This window comes from Manis pentadactyla, chromosome 3, assembly GCF_030020395.1.
Source record: "Manis pentadactyla isolate mManPen7 chromosome 3, mManPen7.hap1, whole genome shotgun sequence".
In the NCBI taxonomy this organism is placed as follows: Eukaryota; Metazoa; Chordata; class Mammalia; order Pholidota; family Manidae; genus Manis; species Manis pentadactyla.
The window spans coordinates 170,455,538-170,473,832 of record NC_080021.1 but is presented as its reverse complement, the minus strand read 5'-3'; the positions used below and the strand labels follow the sequence as shown (position 1 = coordinate 170,473,832).

At 34.4% G+C, this 18,295-nt stretch overlaps 1 protein-coding gene across 4 annotated transcripts in view; it reads right to left on the bottom strand.

The window, feature by feature from the left end:
• Positions 1 to 18,295, bottom strand: part of CNTLN (centlein) — a 305,405-nt gene that overhangs the window by 195,216 nt on the left and 91,894 nt on the right. For all 4 annotated transcript variants that reach the window (XM_057498718.1, XM_057498720.1, XM_057498721.1 and 1 more), the window contains one exon: positions 4,787 to 4,945. In XM_057498718.1, coding sequence (XP_057354701.1) covers positions 4,787 to 4,945 — 159 coding nt within the window. The remainder of the gene's footprint in view (positions 1 to 4,786; positions 4,946 to 18,295) is intronic.

Sequence of the window (18,295 nt, the reverse complement as noted above, 5' to 3'; positions counted from 1 at the left end):
GTGGCTTGAGGGTTATCATGATTTTCTTGCTATTGCTATTTTATGTTATTCATCTGGTTATGATGCTCCAGTTTTCTTGTACAGGGGCCATAGCGGAAGATGGGGAGCAAGTAGATTGTGAGGTTTCTGGAGGGGTGGGATTTGGGTAAAATTGCAATATTTCCAGAATCTATCACCTTGCCTTAGTGCATCTCCATATCAATAGGTGTGTCCAAGGGGTGGAGAGAAGTAGTCCACCTCCATATCAATAGGTAATTACATGGGGGAGCCAGGACATATCTGGACCAGTAGGTTGGCTGGAGCCCCTTATTCTGAAGCTGGGTTGGAAGAGACATAGGAGAGCAGAAATGGACAACTTCTTGTAAGCAACAAATGGGTCTCTCCTACTTCATTTATCTCTTTGACTGATTTCGGTTCAAACGTATTTTGTCCAGGCTGGGAAAATATTTTCTCCCCAGAGTTACAAAGATCACAGGGTCTCACAGGTTGTAGTATGAACTTAAGACTTTTACTTTTAATGAAAGAGGAGAGTTGAGGAGAGGAGTGACTTGATGTGACTAAGTTTTAGCAAGAACGTTCTGGCATCTTTATTGAGGTGGATCCAAGGGGGTAAGAAAAGGTCAGGAGCAAAGAAACAAATTGAGAAGCTCTGCAATAATTCAGGCAACATGTAATAATGGTTTGGACAGTATGGTGACAGCAAGGGTGATGGGAAGTGGCAGAATTCTGGACATGTGTTGAATACAGAGCAAACAGCTTTATTTTAAACATGTATAAGCTGAGATGCCCATTAGGTATCCAGGTTAACAGATGCTAAGTAGGCAATTAGATACACTCTTCCTTAGAATTCAGGGAAGAGATCCAGAGTAGATAATCAAATTGGAGAGTCATCAGCATACAGGCAGTATGACTTTGAAATCCTATGAAACTGTATAAAATTAGCTAGGGTATGAATTTAAACAGGGGGAAGAAAAATTCCTAAGATTTTAATCCTTGGATATTTTAACATTTAGTGGTCAGGTGGTCTAGGAAATACCAGAAAGAAATGGAAAAGAAACAGCCAGAAACTGAAGGAAGAAAAACCATACGTTGTGGTACACTGTGAGCCAGAAAGAAAAAAAAAAGGTTTTTCAAGGAATAGAGAGTCATGAACTGTGACACATACTGCTGATAAATGAGGTAAGATGAGTGATCATATTACCAAATGATCATTGAATTAAGCAATGTCACAGGTGGTTCTTCTCCAGTCACAAGTGATTCTGAAAAGAGAAATTTTAGTGGCATAAAAGCAAAATCTTGAGTGGAATAGGTTCAAAAGAGAACTCTGAGACCATTAAGACAACTCTTTGAAAGAATATTGATGGAAAAGAGAAAGGAGGGTAAGAAAAAGAATACAACAGTCAATACAAGTGCTTGTTTTGTTCCATCCACCTAATCAGTGACATAGCCACATGGTTTGCATAAGGTTAGGAATGATCCTACAGGAAAAAAACAGACCCTATAGAAGAGATAGGAATACCTCCTTCTGTAGGCAAGTTTATAGTAACAAAAAGTTGAGGAGGCAAAACTTAATAATCACCAAATTATATTACGCTATACTTTATATATACCTTTTGGAGAACAAGGAGGAGGAAGAGAAGAACAAGAGCTATATGCACTGTCATGGAAATATACTAAAGGCATATTATTTGAAAACAAGTTAAAGAACTATAAATATAATATAAATTAATATTAAAATTATAGATGCCTATATTTGTGATATGTATGCACCATGCAAGCACATGCACACACATGCACACACACACAAACAGTATCTGATGCACAGAAAAGATCTGGAATGACTACCAGATGATCACCCCTAGGAAAGGGAATGAAATGAACTTGGTAAGTAGAAGGTTAATCAAATCTGTCAGACTAGCACTATCAGTTCTTCTAATTCTTTCAATTTTTAATAATAATGTATTAATGTAATTTTTACATAACTAAAAAAGAGAAAATAATATTAAAATATTTTGTTCTTCTAGAGGAACTCTCAGATACACTCTCAAATACTGAGTGGTTTTATTGTGGGGCAAGAGCTACAGGTATGAGGGAAGCATACTTCATTTTTTGTTTCACACACTTCGGTATTATTTTAAAATATACAAGCATGTAATACTTTGGCAATAACCATTTTAAATAAAAATGTTTAAGTATTCAGTTGTTTATAATGATATAGAATCCATGGAAGTTCTCAGATAGGTTATTTTAAAAAATGGTTGCTCTCCGCAGAGGCAGCTGACGAGATTCAACTTTAAAAAGTAGCAGTAAGGCAAAGGACACCATCAGCAGAACAAAAAGACATCCTTCAGTATGGGAGAATATATTTGTGAATGACATATCTGACAAGGGGTTAGCATCCAAAATATATAATGAACTCACATGCTTCAACACCCAAAAAGCAAATAACCCTATAAAAAATGGGTGGAGGATATGAACAGACACTTCTCTAAAGAAGAAATTCAGATGGCCAACAAGCACATGAAAAGATGCTCCACATTGCTAATTATCAGGGAAATGCAAATTAAAAACCACAATGAGATATCACCTCTCAGCAATTAGGATGGCCAACATAGAAAAAACTAGGAACAACAAATGCTGGCGAGGATGCAGAGAAAGGGGAACCCTCTCACACTGCTGGTGGGAATGTAAACTAGTTCAACCATTGTGGAAAGCAGTATGGAGGTTCCTCAAAAAACTCAAAATGGAAATACCATTTGACCCAGGAATTCCACTCCTAGGACTTTACCCTAACAATGCAGCAGCCCAGTTTGAAAAAAACATATACACCCCTATGTTTATCGCAGCACTATTTACAATAGCCAAAAAATGGAAGCAACCTAAGTGTCCATCAGTAGATGAATGGATAAAGAAGATGTGGTACATATACACAATGGAATATTATTCAGCCATAAGAAGAAACAAATCCTACTATTTGCAACAACATGGATGCAGCTAGAGGGTATTATGCTCAGTGAAATAAGCCAGGTGGAGAAAGACAAGTACCAAATGATTTCGCTCATCTGTGGAGCATAAGATCAAAGAAAAAACTGAAGGAACAAAACAGCAGCAGACTCACAGCACCCAAGAATGGACTAGCAGTTACCAAAGGGAAAGGGACTGGCAGGTGGCCGAAAGGGAGGGAGAAGGGGAATAAGGGGCATTATAATTAGCACACATAACATGGGGGGGCACAGGGAAGGCAGTATAGCACAGAGAAGATAAGTAGTGACTCTATAGCACCTTACTACACTGATGGACAATGACTGTAACGGGGTATGTGGTGAGAACTTGACAATGGGGGGAATCTAGTTACCACAATGTTGCTCACCTGATTGTATATTAATGATACAAAAAAAAAGTAGCAGTAAGGCTGAGACAATTTGTCTTAAACTTTAAGTTAAACTAGACTAAAAAAGCAATCTTAGAACACAAGATTGAAAAAGGAAATAACAAATGAAACACCGCCCTTTTTTCCTCCTTCCCAAGCTCTTTCTTTCTGAGAGGAGAAGCAAAGAACTATTAGCACATGAGAAAAAAAGGTTGCAAACTTTGATAACAAGCAAGCTTAAAGACATATTTGACTTACCATGGGTAGGGAACTTTTAAGTAAAAGTTTAAAAAAGGGAAATGTTTGAGTTAAATAAACTAAGAGAAAAAGAGGGAAAAAATTAAAGTTCCTAATAACTAGTTTTAGAAACAAAAACAAGCATCATGGGCAATCCCATCACGTAACACAAGAAGGTGGAGCTGCTCCATTTGAGGTGATCCCCCTCCTGCTTGGTATCATCTTGAGACAAACTCAAAGGGAACACAGAATACAGATTGAAAACCTCTGTTTGATATAATCATTTAAAACATGCTTTTTTTTTAAGTTTAGTCAATAGTTATTGCTTTCATATTAATTATATATATTGGATATTCATGGTTTTTCTTAGAGGAATAAGTTTAAACAAAAAAAAACCCAAAATAACATAGACCACATTATTTAACCTCTTTAAGCATTGGCTGCATCAATTACTAAGAGGAATAACATCAATCCTATAGGTTTGACATACATAAACTAAATTATTTCTATAAATAACTTAGTATACTATACAAAACAGAGAATTCAATAAAGGTGGTTTGTTTAAAATTATTAGCTACAACTATTGTTGCTGAGTTAAGTCAGCATACCTAAATAGCTGGGTAAGCCTTCTTGAAAGGTTCCTACAACAGCTGTAAAATAAAATGATACTTAAAAGAAACACACAAAATAAACAGAGAAAAATCCTTGAAAATATTGATCCTGATGACCTCGTCAGAATATCCATTTGTGTTTGTGCAGAGCTGCCAACAAAATAAGGAACAAATTCTATAATGAAAGGCTATTTAGGGCCTTAAACCAAAGTTATAACTGATGAATAATTTCTCATAATAGAAGGCTGAGTAATTCCATTCCCCAAATCCCTTCTGTTTGGGGGCTATGGTCCTCGTATGTTTCATAGTAGATATCAAAAATCCAATTTATAAAAACAACACCCTACCAAATAAATTTGCATCTGTATTTTAAATATTCCAGCTTTAACAACCATAAAGACTCACAAAATTTTAAATATTACCAAATTAATCATAATTCATCTTTAATTTTGTAAAAATATATATGGGAGTAATAAAGAAACGTTGAAATTTGAAAATATTTGAATTCTATATGTTTTTATAAGTTCATACATATAAATTTATATTTTATGACAGAATAAAAGCATACTTTTTGATATGATATACTTTCAGCTGTGTGAACATCTTCCTGATTCCTTAGTACTTTTTGCGTGTCCATATTTAGAACCTGAAGTTGCTGGATCAGCTCTGCTTGCTGTGCTGTATGTGCACTGTTTTGTTTGTAAAGATTCTGCAGCTCCTGCAGCTCCTTCCTATGTAAAACAAATAGTAAATAGAGAGAGGCATGAATAAAGATCATCTCAGTTAAGTAACTGTGCTCATATAAGGTGACAGATTGGCTTCCAATTTTTTCATCTACTATTTTTTACTGCAAGCAAACATATTAATAAAGAAAACAACATATAAAGTATTTAATATTTATCACATACAACTAAAAAGTATTGATAGAACTACTATGACTCTCAAAGCCAAATACTTATCAATTTTCTTTTACAGATGGATAGTAATAAAAACCCTGGATATACAGACATAGTACCACCTTCTTATTGAAAATAAGTTACACTTCAGTTCCAAGAATTGGTAAGTACTGATGCTGACAACAGTTATCAGACAGTTTTTGCATAGGTAAGTCAACCAGCTTAAAGGAAATGACACAAAAAGTGAGAAGAAAGGGGAGCAACACACGTGAACCTAATCCTTCCAACCCATCCAGGGTGAATTGGTAAGTAGGACGACAAATGAACTGGTGGTGGTAGTAATAATGGTACTAAGGATTCAGGAAAACCAAACCTCTGGAACAGAGGTTTGCATAGTCCTGATATGATTCCTGTGTGAAACAGATCATATTAAACCAGATAATATTCTGTATATTCTATTTGAGAAGATAAATATTTATAGAGATATCTTTCACAGAAATACACTTTGTAGCATGTTTTTGGAGACTTATTTGCTAATAGAACTTTTTCTTTACGTATAACCTCAAATTGGTCATTTACTCACATAAAGTGAGTACTAAAGGAAAGATGGAACAAGGAGAGATCCACACAGTGTTTAAGATAGATGAATATTAATATGGAAGAAATGAGCTCTGCCTTTTAGAGATTTAGAATAATGTTCTCTAAATACAACAATACCCTCTGCAGCCATACAGATACATGTACATGCACCATCCATTTTGGTCCTTTGGGGCTCTGTAACAAAATATCATAGACTGGGCAGTTAACAAACAATAGAAATTTATGTATTTTGGTTCTGAAGGCTGGAAGTTCAGAGATCAGAGTGCAGCATGGTCAAGTGAGGGCCCTATTCTAGGTCATCATGGACTTTTTGTTATATGCTTTTGTAGAAAATAGCACAAGGGAACTCTGGGGGGTCTCTTTTATAAGAACACTAATCCCATTCATGAGAGTTATATCCTCTTGGCCCAAGAACTGCCCAAAAGCCCTACCTCCTAATGCCATCACATTAGGCGTTACGACATCAACATACGAACTTCGGATGAAGAAACTTGCAAAAAATAACAGGCCAAAAATGAAGGAGGGAAGCAAAGAGAATCGACAATAGCACAAAGCCACCAGGATACGTAATACAAAAGGAGGGGAGAGGAGACCCTATAAGTAATAATGCTTGCTGAATAGTGTCATTTTTCAACAGTAACAATAGTTAGAATAATCAAAGGAGACAGGCAATAGATGTAGGATAAAATTCCATCCGAGTATATAGTCAAAACATATGTTAACCAGGTGACCTAAGAAAATGTTACACTTGGAAAGGAGACATGATGAAGATAAAATGTATCATCTTTCAATACAATGTAAAGCACAGCAAACTTATTTCTCCTCCAAGGCTAGAAGGTATTTCATAAAGCTGGGGCCATAATCAGTAGTTGGCTCCCATTTTAGGGTTATAAGGAACAAATGTATGTCTCTTTAATTAGAAGAAACCCACTCAAGAATAGGAAGATGCTTATATTATGAGGCACTGGGGATTAAAAATCAGCTAAGGGAAGAGCATACTCCTGTCTCTCATCTCATGCTATTTTCTGGGCAAACTATCAGTAACCAAAATCTTACACTATACACATACGTTTCTTTCTCTGGGTTTCCTCATACCACCCTCTGAAAAGTAGATGGGATGGGATGCATACCAATGTTGCAAATATGAAATGTGGAATTCGATTACTATCAAAAGTAAGCAATAAATAAGGCTTACAAAACTGACACATCTGGACCACTGGAAACACTAAGTTTGTCCAGATCTTTCTTCATTTGAAAACAAGTAAAGAAAAACAAACAGGCTTTTTAAAAAAATAGGAGTACTTAAAAATAAGAAAAAGGAAATTTTATTATACATACCTGGAAAAGCATACCTCTGAGGAGTTACTGAAGGGGTTAGAAGGAAGGTCTAGAAAAAGTATGAAAAACAAACCATTGCACATCTGAATTATCAATAGAAAGTCAAGATGTGAAGATGTTCTTAATAAAACCTCAGTGAAGGTTAGTACTTTTTTATTCACTACTCTCAATAGAACACCTCGGGTAGTTTCTCTCCATATTAGATATTTGTTGTATTTACCTTTTCTGATTAAGTCTAACCTGCTTTGTACACTCTCAGCCCCTTACTCTACCTCAACCTATTAACTACTACGTCAGACTATGACATTTATATAGCTCATGAGGTTCCATCACTTGAGGTCAAACAGCTGCACACCTAGTATGTTTGCCTGTCTCTTGTATCTCTTCCAGATTAGGATAAAATGCTACACGATAGGCGTGGTATAAGTACCAAATTTTAGTCAATGGAAGACAAAACACAAGGAACCAGATGAATAATATTTTTTTATTTTTCCATCTAATGGACTGCTCAAAGGCTTAGTTTCTCTCTACAGCCTGCACAGAGTCCACCTGGGTGGCAAATTTAGTGTGCCTGCTGTCTCTACATGACTCATCATGAAACAAATTAATGAATTTCCTTGAATTGCTTTTTATCCTCCTCTACCTCAGATTCTTCTTCTCTCACTCATTTGGCACTGAGACTGAAAAATCTAAGCAAGTAATCAATACATAATCATTCACTCCAGCTGATTGTCTAGAATTTATGAGATAAGACAGCTCTTGAATGGATAACTTTAAAAGGATAACAAAGAAGGACTCTTCATTAGCAAACTTCTCAGCAGAAATGCCACAGACCATAAGGGAGTGCATGATATATTTAATGTATTGAAAGACAAATACCTTCAACCAAGAATCTACCCAGCAAGATTATCATTCAAATCGGAAGCAGAGATTAAACAATTCCGAGATAAATGAAGACTCAAAGAATGTACAACTAAACCTGCATTACAGGATATGTTAAAGAGACTGCTGTATATGGAAATGTTCCTAAGACTAAATAGTTTTCACTAGTGAAAATAAACCCACAGAAAAGGTATAGAGCAAATACCAAACAAGCACAAAATTAAAACAAAAGTAGTAAAACCAACTATACACAAAATCAGTAAAGGTACACACCAAAAGTGCAGATTATGACATCTAATACATAAAGTGTGGAGAAGGAAGAAGAAAAAAGTCATTTTAGATGGTGCTTGAAATAGAGCAATCAGCAACTTAATACAGACTGTTACATAGTCAGGAAACTATCTTTGAACCTGATGGTAACCACAAACCTAAAGCCTATAACAGATACACATAAATTAGAATATAAGTACAACCCTGAGGAAAATTATCAAATGACAATTAAAAAATGTAAGAGAGGAAGAAAGCAACAGAGAGGAATTATAAAAAACAACCAGAAAACAATTAATAGAACAGGAATAAGTACATACCTATCAATAATTACCTTAAGCGTAAATGGACTGAATGAACCAATCAAAAGATAAAGAGTGGCAGAATGGATAAAGAAACAAGACCCATCTTTATGCTGCCTACAAAAGACCCATTTCAGACCGAAAGACATACACATACTAAAAGTGAAAGGATAGAGAAAGATATTTGATGCAAATAATAGGGAGAAAAAAGCAGGAGTAACAGTATCAGAAAAAATAGATTTCAAAACAATGAAGTAACAAGAGACAAAGAAGGACATTAGATAATGATTAAAGGGTCCATCAAACAAAAGAATATAAACATTATAAACATCCATGCACCCAAAATAGGAGCACTAAAATATGTAAAAAAAAAAAAAAATACTAACAGAATTAAAAGGAGAAATAGATTGCAACACCTTCATTATAGGAGATTCAATACATGACTCACATCAATAGACATAACAACCAGACAGAAAATAAGTAAGGAAAACAGAGGCACTGAACAACACATTAGATCAGATGGACTTGACAGATATCAACAGAACATTCCACAAAAAAGCAGCAGGATACATACTTTTCCCCAGTGTACATGAAACATTCACCATTAGAGATCACATACATGGACATAAAAAACAGCCTCAATAAATTAAAAAAGACTGAAATTGTGTCAAGCAACTTCTCAGACCACAAGGTTATGAAACCAGAAATAAATTACACAAGAAAAACAAAAAAGCCTATAAACACATGGTCGTTAAAGAATAGGCTGCTTTGTAATCAATGGATCAATGAACAAGTTAAAACAGAATCAAGCAATACATGGAAACAAATGAAAACAAATATTTAACAGTCCAAAATTTGTGAAGAGCTGCAAAAATGGTTATAAGACAGAAGTACATAGCAATACAGGCCAAAAAGAAATAAGAATGATCCCAAATAAATAGTCTAAACTCACAATTAAATTAACTAGAAAAAGAACAAATGAAACTCAAAGTTAGTAGAAGGAGGGAAATAATAAAGATCAGGGCATAAGTAAATAAAACAATGGAAAAAAAATGGAGCAAAAAGCTGATTCTTTGAGAAAATAAACAAAATAAACCCCTAAACAGATTTATCAAGAAAAAAGACAGAATACACACATAAAATCAGAAATGTAGAAGCAATAATCACAAAAGATGCCACAGAAATACAAAGACTTAGATAATGCTATGAAAAACTGTATGATAGTAAATTGGAAAACCTAGAAGAAATGAAAAACTTCCTAGAAAAATACAACCTCCTAAGACTAACTCAGGAAGAAACAGGAAACCTGAACAGATCAATTACCAGCAATGAAATTGAACTGATAATCAAAAACTCCCAAAAAACAGAATGCTAGGTCAAGATGACTTCACAGCTGAATTTTACCAAACATTTAAAGAAGAGCTAATACCCATCCTTATCAAAGTATTCCAAAAAGTGGAAGAGGAGGGAATACTTCTAAACTCATTCTATGAGGTATCATCACTCTAATACCAAGGACACTACCAAAAAACCCCACAAAATTACAGACCAATATTCTGATCATCGTAGATGCAAAAATCCTCAACAAAATATTAGCAAACTGAATTCAAATCATCAAAGGTTCATCTACCACGATCAAGTGGGATTTACTCCAGTGATGCAAGGATGGTATAATATTCATAAATCAATCAATATCATACATGTTAACACAAAGAAGGGTGAAAACACATGATCAGACGCTGAGAAAGCATTTGACAAAATTCAACATTCATTCATGATAAAAACTCTCAACAAAATGGGAACAGAGAGCAAGTACCTCAACATAATAAAGGCCATATATGACAAACCCACTGCCAATATCATACTTAACAGCAAGAAGGTGAAAGCTTTTCCTTTAGGTTTAGGAACAAGACAAGGATGCCCACTCTCCCCACTTTTATTCAACATGGTACTGGAGGTCCTAGCCACAGCAATCAGACAACACAAAGAAATAAAAGGCATCCAGATTGGTAAGGAACAAGTTAAACTGTCACTGTTTGCAGATGACATGATACTCTACAAAAAAATCCCTAAAGAATCCCCCAAAGCTATTAGAACTAATAACTGAATTCAGCAAAGTTGCAGGATACAAAATCAAAACACAGAAATCTGTTGCATTCCTATATACTAATGATGAACAGCAGAAAGAGAAATCAGGAAAACAAATCCATTCACAATTGCATCAAAAAGAATAAAATACCTAGGGATAAACCTAACCAAGGAGGTAAAAGACCTGTGCTCTGAAAACTGTAATACACTCATGAGTAAAATTAAACAGAACATAAATAAAAGAAATCTATCCCATGCTCATGGATAGGAAGAATTAATATTGTCAAAATGGCCATCCTGCCCAAAGCAATCTGCAGACTCAATGAAAGCCCTATCACAACACCAACAGCATTTTTCAATGAACTAGAACAAATAGTTCTAAAATTAGTATGGAACCATAAAAGACTGAATAGCAAAGCAATCCTGAGAAAAAGAACAAAGTTAGAGGGATTACACTCCCTGATTTCAAGCTATACTACAAAGCCATAGTAATCAGAACAGTATGGTACTGTCACAAGAACAGACCCATAGATCAGTGGAAAAGAATAGAGAGCCCAGATATAAACCCATGCATATATGGTCAATTAATATAAAATAAAGGAGCCAAGAATATGGGGAAAAGACAAGCTCTTCAAAAACTAATGCTGAGAACACTGGACAGCTACATGTAAAAGAATGAAACTGGATTACTGTCTAACTCCATACACAAAAGTACACTGGAAATGGATCAAAGATTCGAATGTATTACATGAAATTATAAACTCTTACAAGAAAACATAAGCAAAAATCTCTTGAACATGAAAAAAAAAATGAGCAATTTTTTACTGTTCATACCTCCTCAGGCAAAGGAAACAAAATAAAAAATGAACAAGTGGAACTACATCAAACTTGAAAGCTTCTATACAGCAAAGGACACCATCAGCAGATCAAAAATGCAACCTACAGTATGGGAGAATATATTTGTAAACAATTTATCAGATAAGGGGTTAACATACAAAATATATAAGAACTCAACACAAAAATAACAAACAACCTGATTATAAAATGGGCAGAGCACCTGAACAGACATTTCTTCAAAGAAGAAATACAGATGGCCAACAGGCACATGAAAAGATGCTCCACATCACTAATCATGGAAATGTAAATTGAAAGTACAATGAGATATCACCTTACACCGGTTAGAATGGCCACTATCCAGACAACAAGAAATAACAAGTGTTGGAGAGGATGTAGAGAAATGGGAACCCTCCTACACTATTGGTAGGAATTTAAATAGGTACAACCACTGTTGAAAGTAGTATGGAAGTTCTTCAAAAAATTAAAAATAGAAATACCATTCAACCCAGTAATTCCACTCCTAGGAAATTTACCCCAAGAAAACAAAATCCCTGATTTGAAAAGTTATATGTACCCCTATGTTTGTCACCACATTATTTACAATAGCCAAGATATGGAAGCAACTTATGTGTCTATCAATAGATGAACAGATAAAGAAGATGTGGTACATATACACAATGGAATATTATTCAGCTATAAAAAGGAAATCCTGCCATTTTCAACAACATAGATGGATCTAGAGGGTATTACGGTCAGTGAATTAAGCCAGGTAGAGAAAGACAAATATCACACGATTTCACTTATTTGTGGAATATATAAACAAGGCAAAACAAAATGAACAAAAGCGTAGATTTACAGACACTGTGAGGTGACTAGTGGTTACCATGGAGAAGGGGTTGGGATGGGTGGGTGAGGGAGCAAGGGGGATAAAGGAGCACAAAAATTCTAATCATAATATAAGTTGGTCATGGGGATGGTTGTACAGCACATTACCATCTCTCTATGCTGACAGATTCTAACCACACTAGTGAGGGTGAGGATTTAACAATATGGGTAACTTTGAACCACTGTGTTGTATATTTGAAACCAACATGTTTCCATATCAAGAATGCTTCAATTAAAAAAAAAAAGATACCTGGCAACCAGCAAAAGTTTGGGGAGAGACCTTGACCTCATTTTCCCTCACAGCCCTTAGGAGGAACTATCTCTGTTCACACACTGATCTCAGACTTCTAGCCTCCAGACTCCAGAAATGTCTGTTGTTTAAGTACAAATGAAAGGAAGACAGAAAGAAAGAAAGAGAGAGGGGGAGAGAGAGAGAAAGAGAGAGAGAGAGAGAGAGGGAGGAAGGAAGGGGGAGAGAAGGGAGGGAGGGAGGGAGGAAGGAAGGAAGGAAGAAAGGAAGGGAGGAAGGAAGAAAGGAAGGAAGGAAGGAAGGAAGGAAGGAAGGAAGGAAGGAAGGAAGGAAGGAAGGAAGGAAGGAAGAAAGGAAGGAAGGAAGGAAGGAAGGAAGGAAGGAAGGAAGGAAGGAAGGAAGAAAGGAAGGAAGGAATGGATTGTAATTAAAAATTGTAATAATGGTAAACTCTAATAGGGGGCAAGTTGAGCAAAACTTCTGAAGGGCCATAGATTTTTATATCTTAATCTGAGTGGTATACATATGTATTCATATATAAAAATGTATTGAGCTCTATCTATACTTGGGGTTGTACATTTTGTGTATTTCAAAGTGAACTTCAATTTTTTACCTCAACAGAAAAGTATATAATTAAAATTCCAATGACAAAAAAAAAGTGCTGTTAAAAAGCATTACGATGCCATAATAGCATTAAAATCCATAACCATAATGAGAACAGTTGTAAGGAAAATCGGAGTCATGGAAAATAAATTACTTGATAGGTTCAAATTGGAAAAGTTACTCTAGAAACAAATGGAAAGTAATAAAGGAAATTGTGGCATGAGCTGAGAGGATGCCAAGAACCAATAGTGTGTCTTCCCATCTCAAGAATAATGTTAAGTTCTGTTAGAAATATGTACTGTTGACAGCAGATAAATCCAATGATTTTTCAGTTACAGTGATGTTATCTAACGGACTGAGTGGGCCATGGGATAAATTAGAATATCCCTTTAGACATCAAGCTTGATAGCAATGACTGACAGGCGATTTCAGAGAGCTTCTCTAGGTTATTCTGCAGCTAAAAAATACTTCATGACCTATAGAAACAAAGATTTACTGCTTGCTCTCATGCATGTGGCTTTCCTCTACTCTGAAAACCAAACTGAACCAGCAGACTGTATTAGGAATATGACACTGGGGTGGCAGAGGACAAAAACAAAGGCAAATCAAGTAGTGACTCCTTCAAAAACATTAGGAAATGGCATATGTCACTTTCATTCTTGTTCCACAAGCCAAAAGAACTCAAATGGCTAAATCTGGTGCCAGTGGGAGAGAAAGCATACTCTAACAACAGGGAAGGCCATAGTAAAATAGGACCTTTGAAATGGACGATAAATAGAGTACAGAAATGAACACATCAAGAGTAAAACTTTAGTGATGAGCATTGAAGCAATATATAGAATTAAGCCTATAAACATCTTTGGGCACTGTGGTTATACAAGAAGAGAAAAATGCTATAAATCTTGAGATGCAAAGTGAGGAGTTAAAATGGTTGAATGTATGGGCTATTTTCCAAAGTATACATAATAGGATGTCACAACCAACTAAAGATGAAATACAGGTTTTTAAAAAAGTAACATACAATGGAGCTAGAGGTTATCATGCTCAGGGAAATAAGCCAAAGGGAGAAAGACAAGGACCAAATGGTTTCACTCATTTTTGGAGTACAACAACAAAGCAAAACTGAAGGAACAAAGCAGCAGCAGATGCACAGATTCCAAGGGGGTCTAGCAGTTACCACAGGGAAGGGGGTGGGAAGGGAGTGGGGAAGGAGGGAGAAGGGGATTAAGGGGCATAGGATTAGCATACATAATGTAAGGTGGTCACCTGGAAGGCAGTGTGGCACAAAGACAAGTAGTGACTCTATAGCATCTTACTATGCTGATGGACAGTGACTGCAGCAGGAAGTGTGTGGGGGACTTAATATGAGTGAATGTAGTAACCACAATGTTGTTCATGTGAAACCTTCATTAAGATTGTATATCAATGATACCTTATTAAAAATAAATTTTAAAAAGTTAAAAATAAAAGAAACAACATAACATCAGCTGCCAAGTTTTTCCATGCTGTTTCTTTCCTGGTTTTATAGGGAGAAAGAGTTAATGATTTTTATGGAGAAGAAAAAATTATTTGAGAAGTAAAAATTCCCTCGATTTCACATCAGTGTCTCATTGTTCCATTACATTAAAAAAACTAAAGTTATTACTTATTAAAAGAATATGTTCAATACAGTCTCTTTTATTTAAAAACTTCTAGCTAATCTCCAATCTATAAAAATGGATTGAGAAAAATGTAGAATTATTCTCACAAAATTGTAATGGCTATTATTTCTCTAGGGTTATATTTTAAGTGTAATTTTTTCCTCTATCTTCTTTCTGCTTTACTGCACTGCATTTTTTTTCTCATAATGCATATGTATCATTATACCAGAATAATTATGTATGTATTTTGTTATCAGATAAAGGTAAAGTTCTTTTCCTTCAGAGGAAAAAGAACTCAAGGCAAAAAAATTATAGAGAAAAAAAGTAAAAACGTATAATTCACAATTATATGAATTGTGAGCTATGAACACCTTGGCAAATCATAGCACATCAAAATATGTAGAGCAAAACTTATAAGCAATAAAAGGAAAATAAGTTGGGAACTATATGAGAAGGAAAGGTTCCATTTTTAAATAGCAACAAAAAACAGGAAAAAGCTAGGAGTAACTTTAACAAAAAATGTCAAAACCCATATAAGCAACAAAACATTCTGTAAGGACACAAAGGTACTGAAGCAAACGGGTGGCATACTATACTCTAGGACAGGAATACTGGCATCATAAAGAGTCAGTTCTCCTAAGGTTTACTTGTAAATTTGATACTTTAATAAAGTACCAAAAACAAATAAGCAAGTTTACTCTAAAGTTTATATAGAAAAATTAATAAGCAATAAATGCCAGGAAAGCTCTGAAAAAGAACAGTAATGGAGAATGAGCCCCATATTCTCCTCTTATCCTCCTCATTTCCTTACTTTCTAGTACTCTAGCCTAAGAGGCCAACATCTATAGATTGCCTTATACTGACTCCTTATTCTCTGGGTCTAAATGAATTTAATTATTTGGAAGTGCCAGTCAGTGATTAGAAGGTAAAGGTGAGAGAAATCAAGATATTTCTTTCCCTAGCTCCCTCCTGAGTCACATTTGACAGTATCTCTGTTCTTCTGTCTAATATTTCTCTTAATAGTCATCTTCTCTACCAGGACTTTACATCTCAGAGAGATCTGGAAAGAGCTTCTCTCCTTTCCCCTTCTGGTCAAGGGTAGTAATGGTTACCTGTTGTTGATCCTCTGTATTACTCTAAATCTTAGTACCTATTTGGAGAGGATTGACATCTTTATCATACTGAGTCATCAAAACAATGGACTTGGTATATCCCTGCATGTATTAGACCTTTTATTTCTCTCAATGTTTCATAGTTCCCTTTATAGACATAATATACATATTTCATAATTTAATTCTTCATATTTTCAGTCATATACTAAATTATATTGTTTTTAAGTCCCCTTTCTAATGTTTTGCTGGCATAAAAATGCAGTTGAATTTTATACACTGACATCATATCTATCAAGTGTGGCTAAACATACTTAGCAATTTAAATAATCTTTCTCTGTTATTTTGAATTTTCTATGTGATTAATCATATTGCAGGCAAATAATCAGGTCTTTTTCCATCATTTCCATTCTTATGTACTTCAGTTTTTCTTCTTGACTTACTACAAATTGGATATTTCTCACTATGTGCTAGACATTAGTTTGCAAAACTATAGATATAATTCGAGGGTAGAATTGTTTTACTATCCTCCAGGAATAATTTACACTTGCTACTGCTAAATGCCTGCAAACACCAGGAATACAAATGTATTAATCCAATCTCAGGATTCTGACTTTGACAATATTCCTAACCAAAACTGTGACTGCACTGTCTTGACTTTATTTTTTAATAAAATTAAAAATAGGAGACTTCTGTGTAGGAGATTCATGACTAACTTCTAAGAAAAACTCCCAGCTCAATCGAATCACTTAGCCTAACTTCCATGTAACTGATTCTACCATAACCTATTCAGGCATAATTTTTAGTTAGGTAACTTAATTGATCAGTGTTTTTATATAAGTTCTAGGTATATATTCAGATGTTCTGTACATATTAAAGGCATATACATTATTATATATATACATACTTGCTTATACTTTAACCCAGGACAAAAATCATTTGTGGTAGTTCACAACAATATTTCATAGTACAGTGGGTGACTGAATGTTGAATTCAATATTCAATAAACATGCAAGTGATTATGAAGTCCAAAGAAATAAACCCATAAATATAAAAAGCTAAGTCAATTCCATCATTAATTTATAAGGAAAAGTATATCTAAATAAGAAAGTTACACATGGTCCATTCTTTTACCATTATGTAAGAATATGTCCATCTGTAGCTATCACTGTCTCATTTACTCCAATTTAGAGTACTTGCAATACACTTAATTCAAATATACAAATGCAGAGGCAAAATTTAGTAGAAACCATAACTATTCAAATCCTTTCCACGTAACACTGCACTGTATCCTAGAATGGATCTCATGTTCCATCCAATAGTTCAGCTCCACCACACTTTAAAAGGAGAGGTCATTTGTTAGAATATTTTGTATAGTTATAGGTGCTATATTTTAAGGAGTATATGGATGATAAAGAAATTAACAACATGGAACACATTAACAAAGGTAACACAAAATAATATAACATCTGTGAAATATATATGTGAAAAATTATGAGAAATAATGAAAAAGAAGTTACTAATAAATTTATCTTCTATTTGAAGGTCTGTGTTACCAGAACAGATATTAGATTGTCTCTGAGATTCTCTAGACAGGAATCAACATAAAGAGACAGATATTATAAAGAGGCAAATTTCAATATGAAACAATGTTGAAATTTGCACAATATAAAATGAAAAGATAGTCTTGAAAAGTACTGAGAAACTTATAAAACTGAAAGTATCAAGCTATCAAGCAAAGACTAAAAACTGTATGATCTTATTGAGAAGATAAGAATAAATGATAATTTTAAGAGTTCTTCCAATTCTAAGGTAATATTAGTATTTAGAATTACTTTTCTGACTTCATCAAATTATTGGCTTAAAAAAAAAATCACACCATTAATGGATACGCCAACCAGACTATCATCTATGAAGTTTATACTTTTCCTCACCCCTATGCTAAGAAGATTTTTTAAATGCGGCACAATGAATTTTTGCTTGGGTAACAGATTAACATGTATACATTAACTATCACCCAAGCAAAAATCCTGCCGATATATATATAAACAAGCTTTCACAATACACTAAATTATATATAAATACCTATTATATAAATAAGTACACTACACACATATAATTACATAATTAATTGTACATTTGTTAAAATTATGACATTTCTATGCAATGTAATATTACATATTATATAGTAATAGCACCAGAGGATGAAATTGTGATTATTAACATACACAATTAACTACATATGATTTATTTTAAATAGAATAAGGAAAAAACACACATACAGTCATACTTCATACACATTAGTGTTTGGTTCCAGACCAACATAATACAGTGAAGATTGCAATAAACCAAGTTAAATGAATTATCTGGTGTCCCAGTA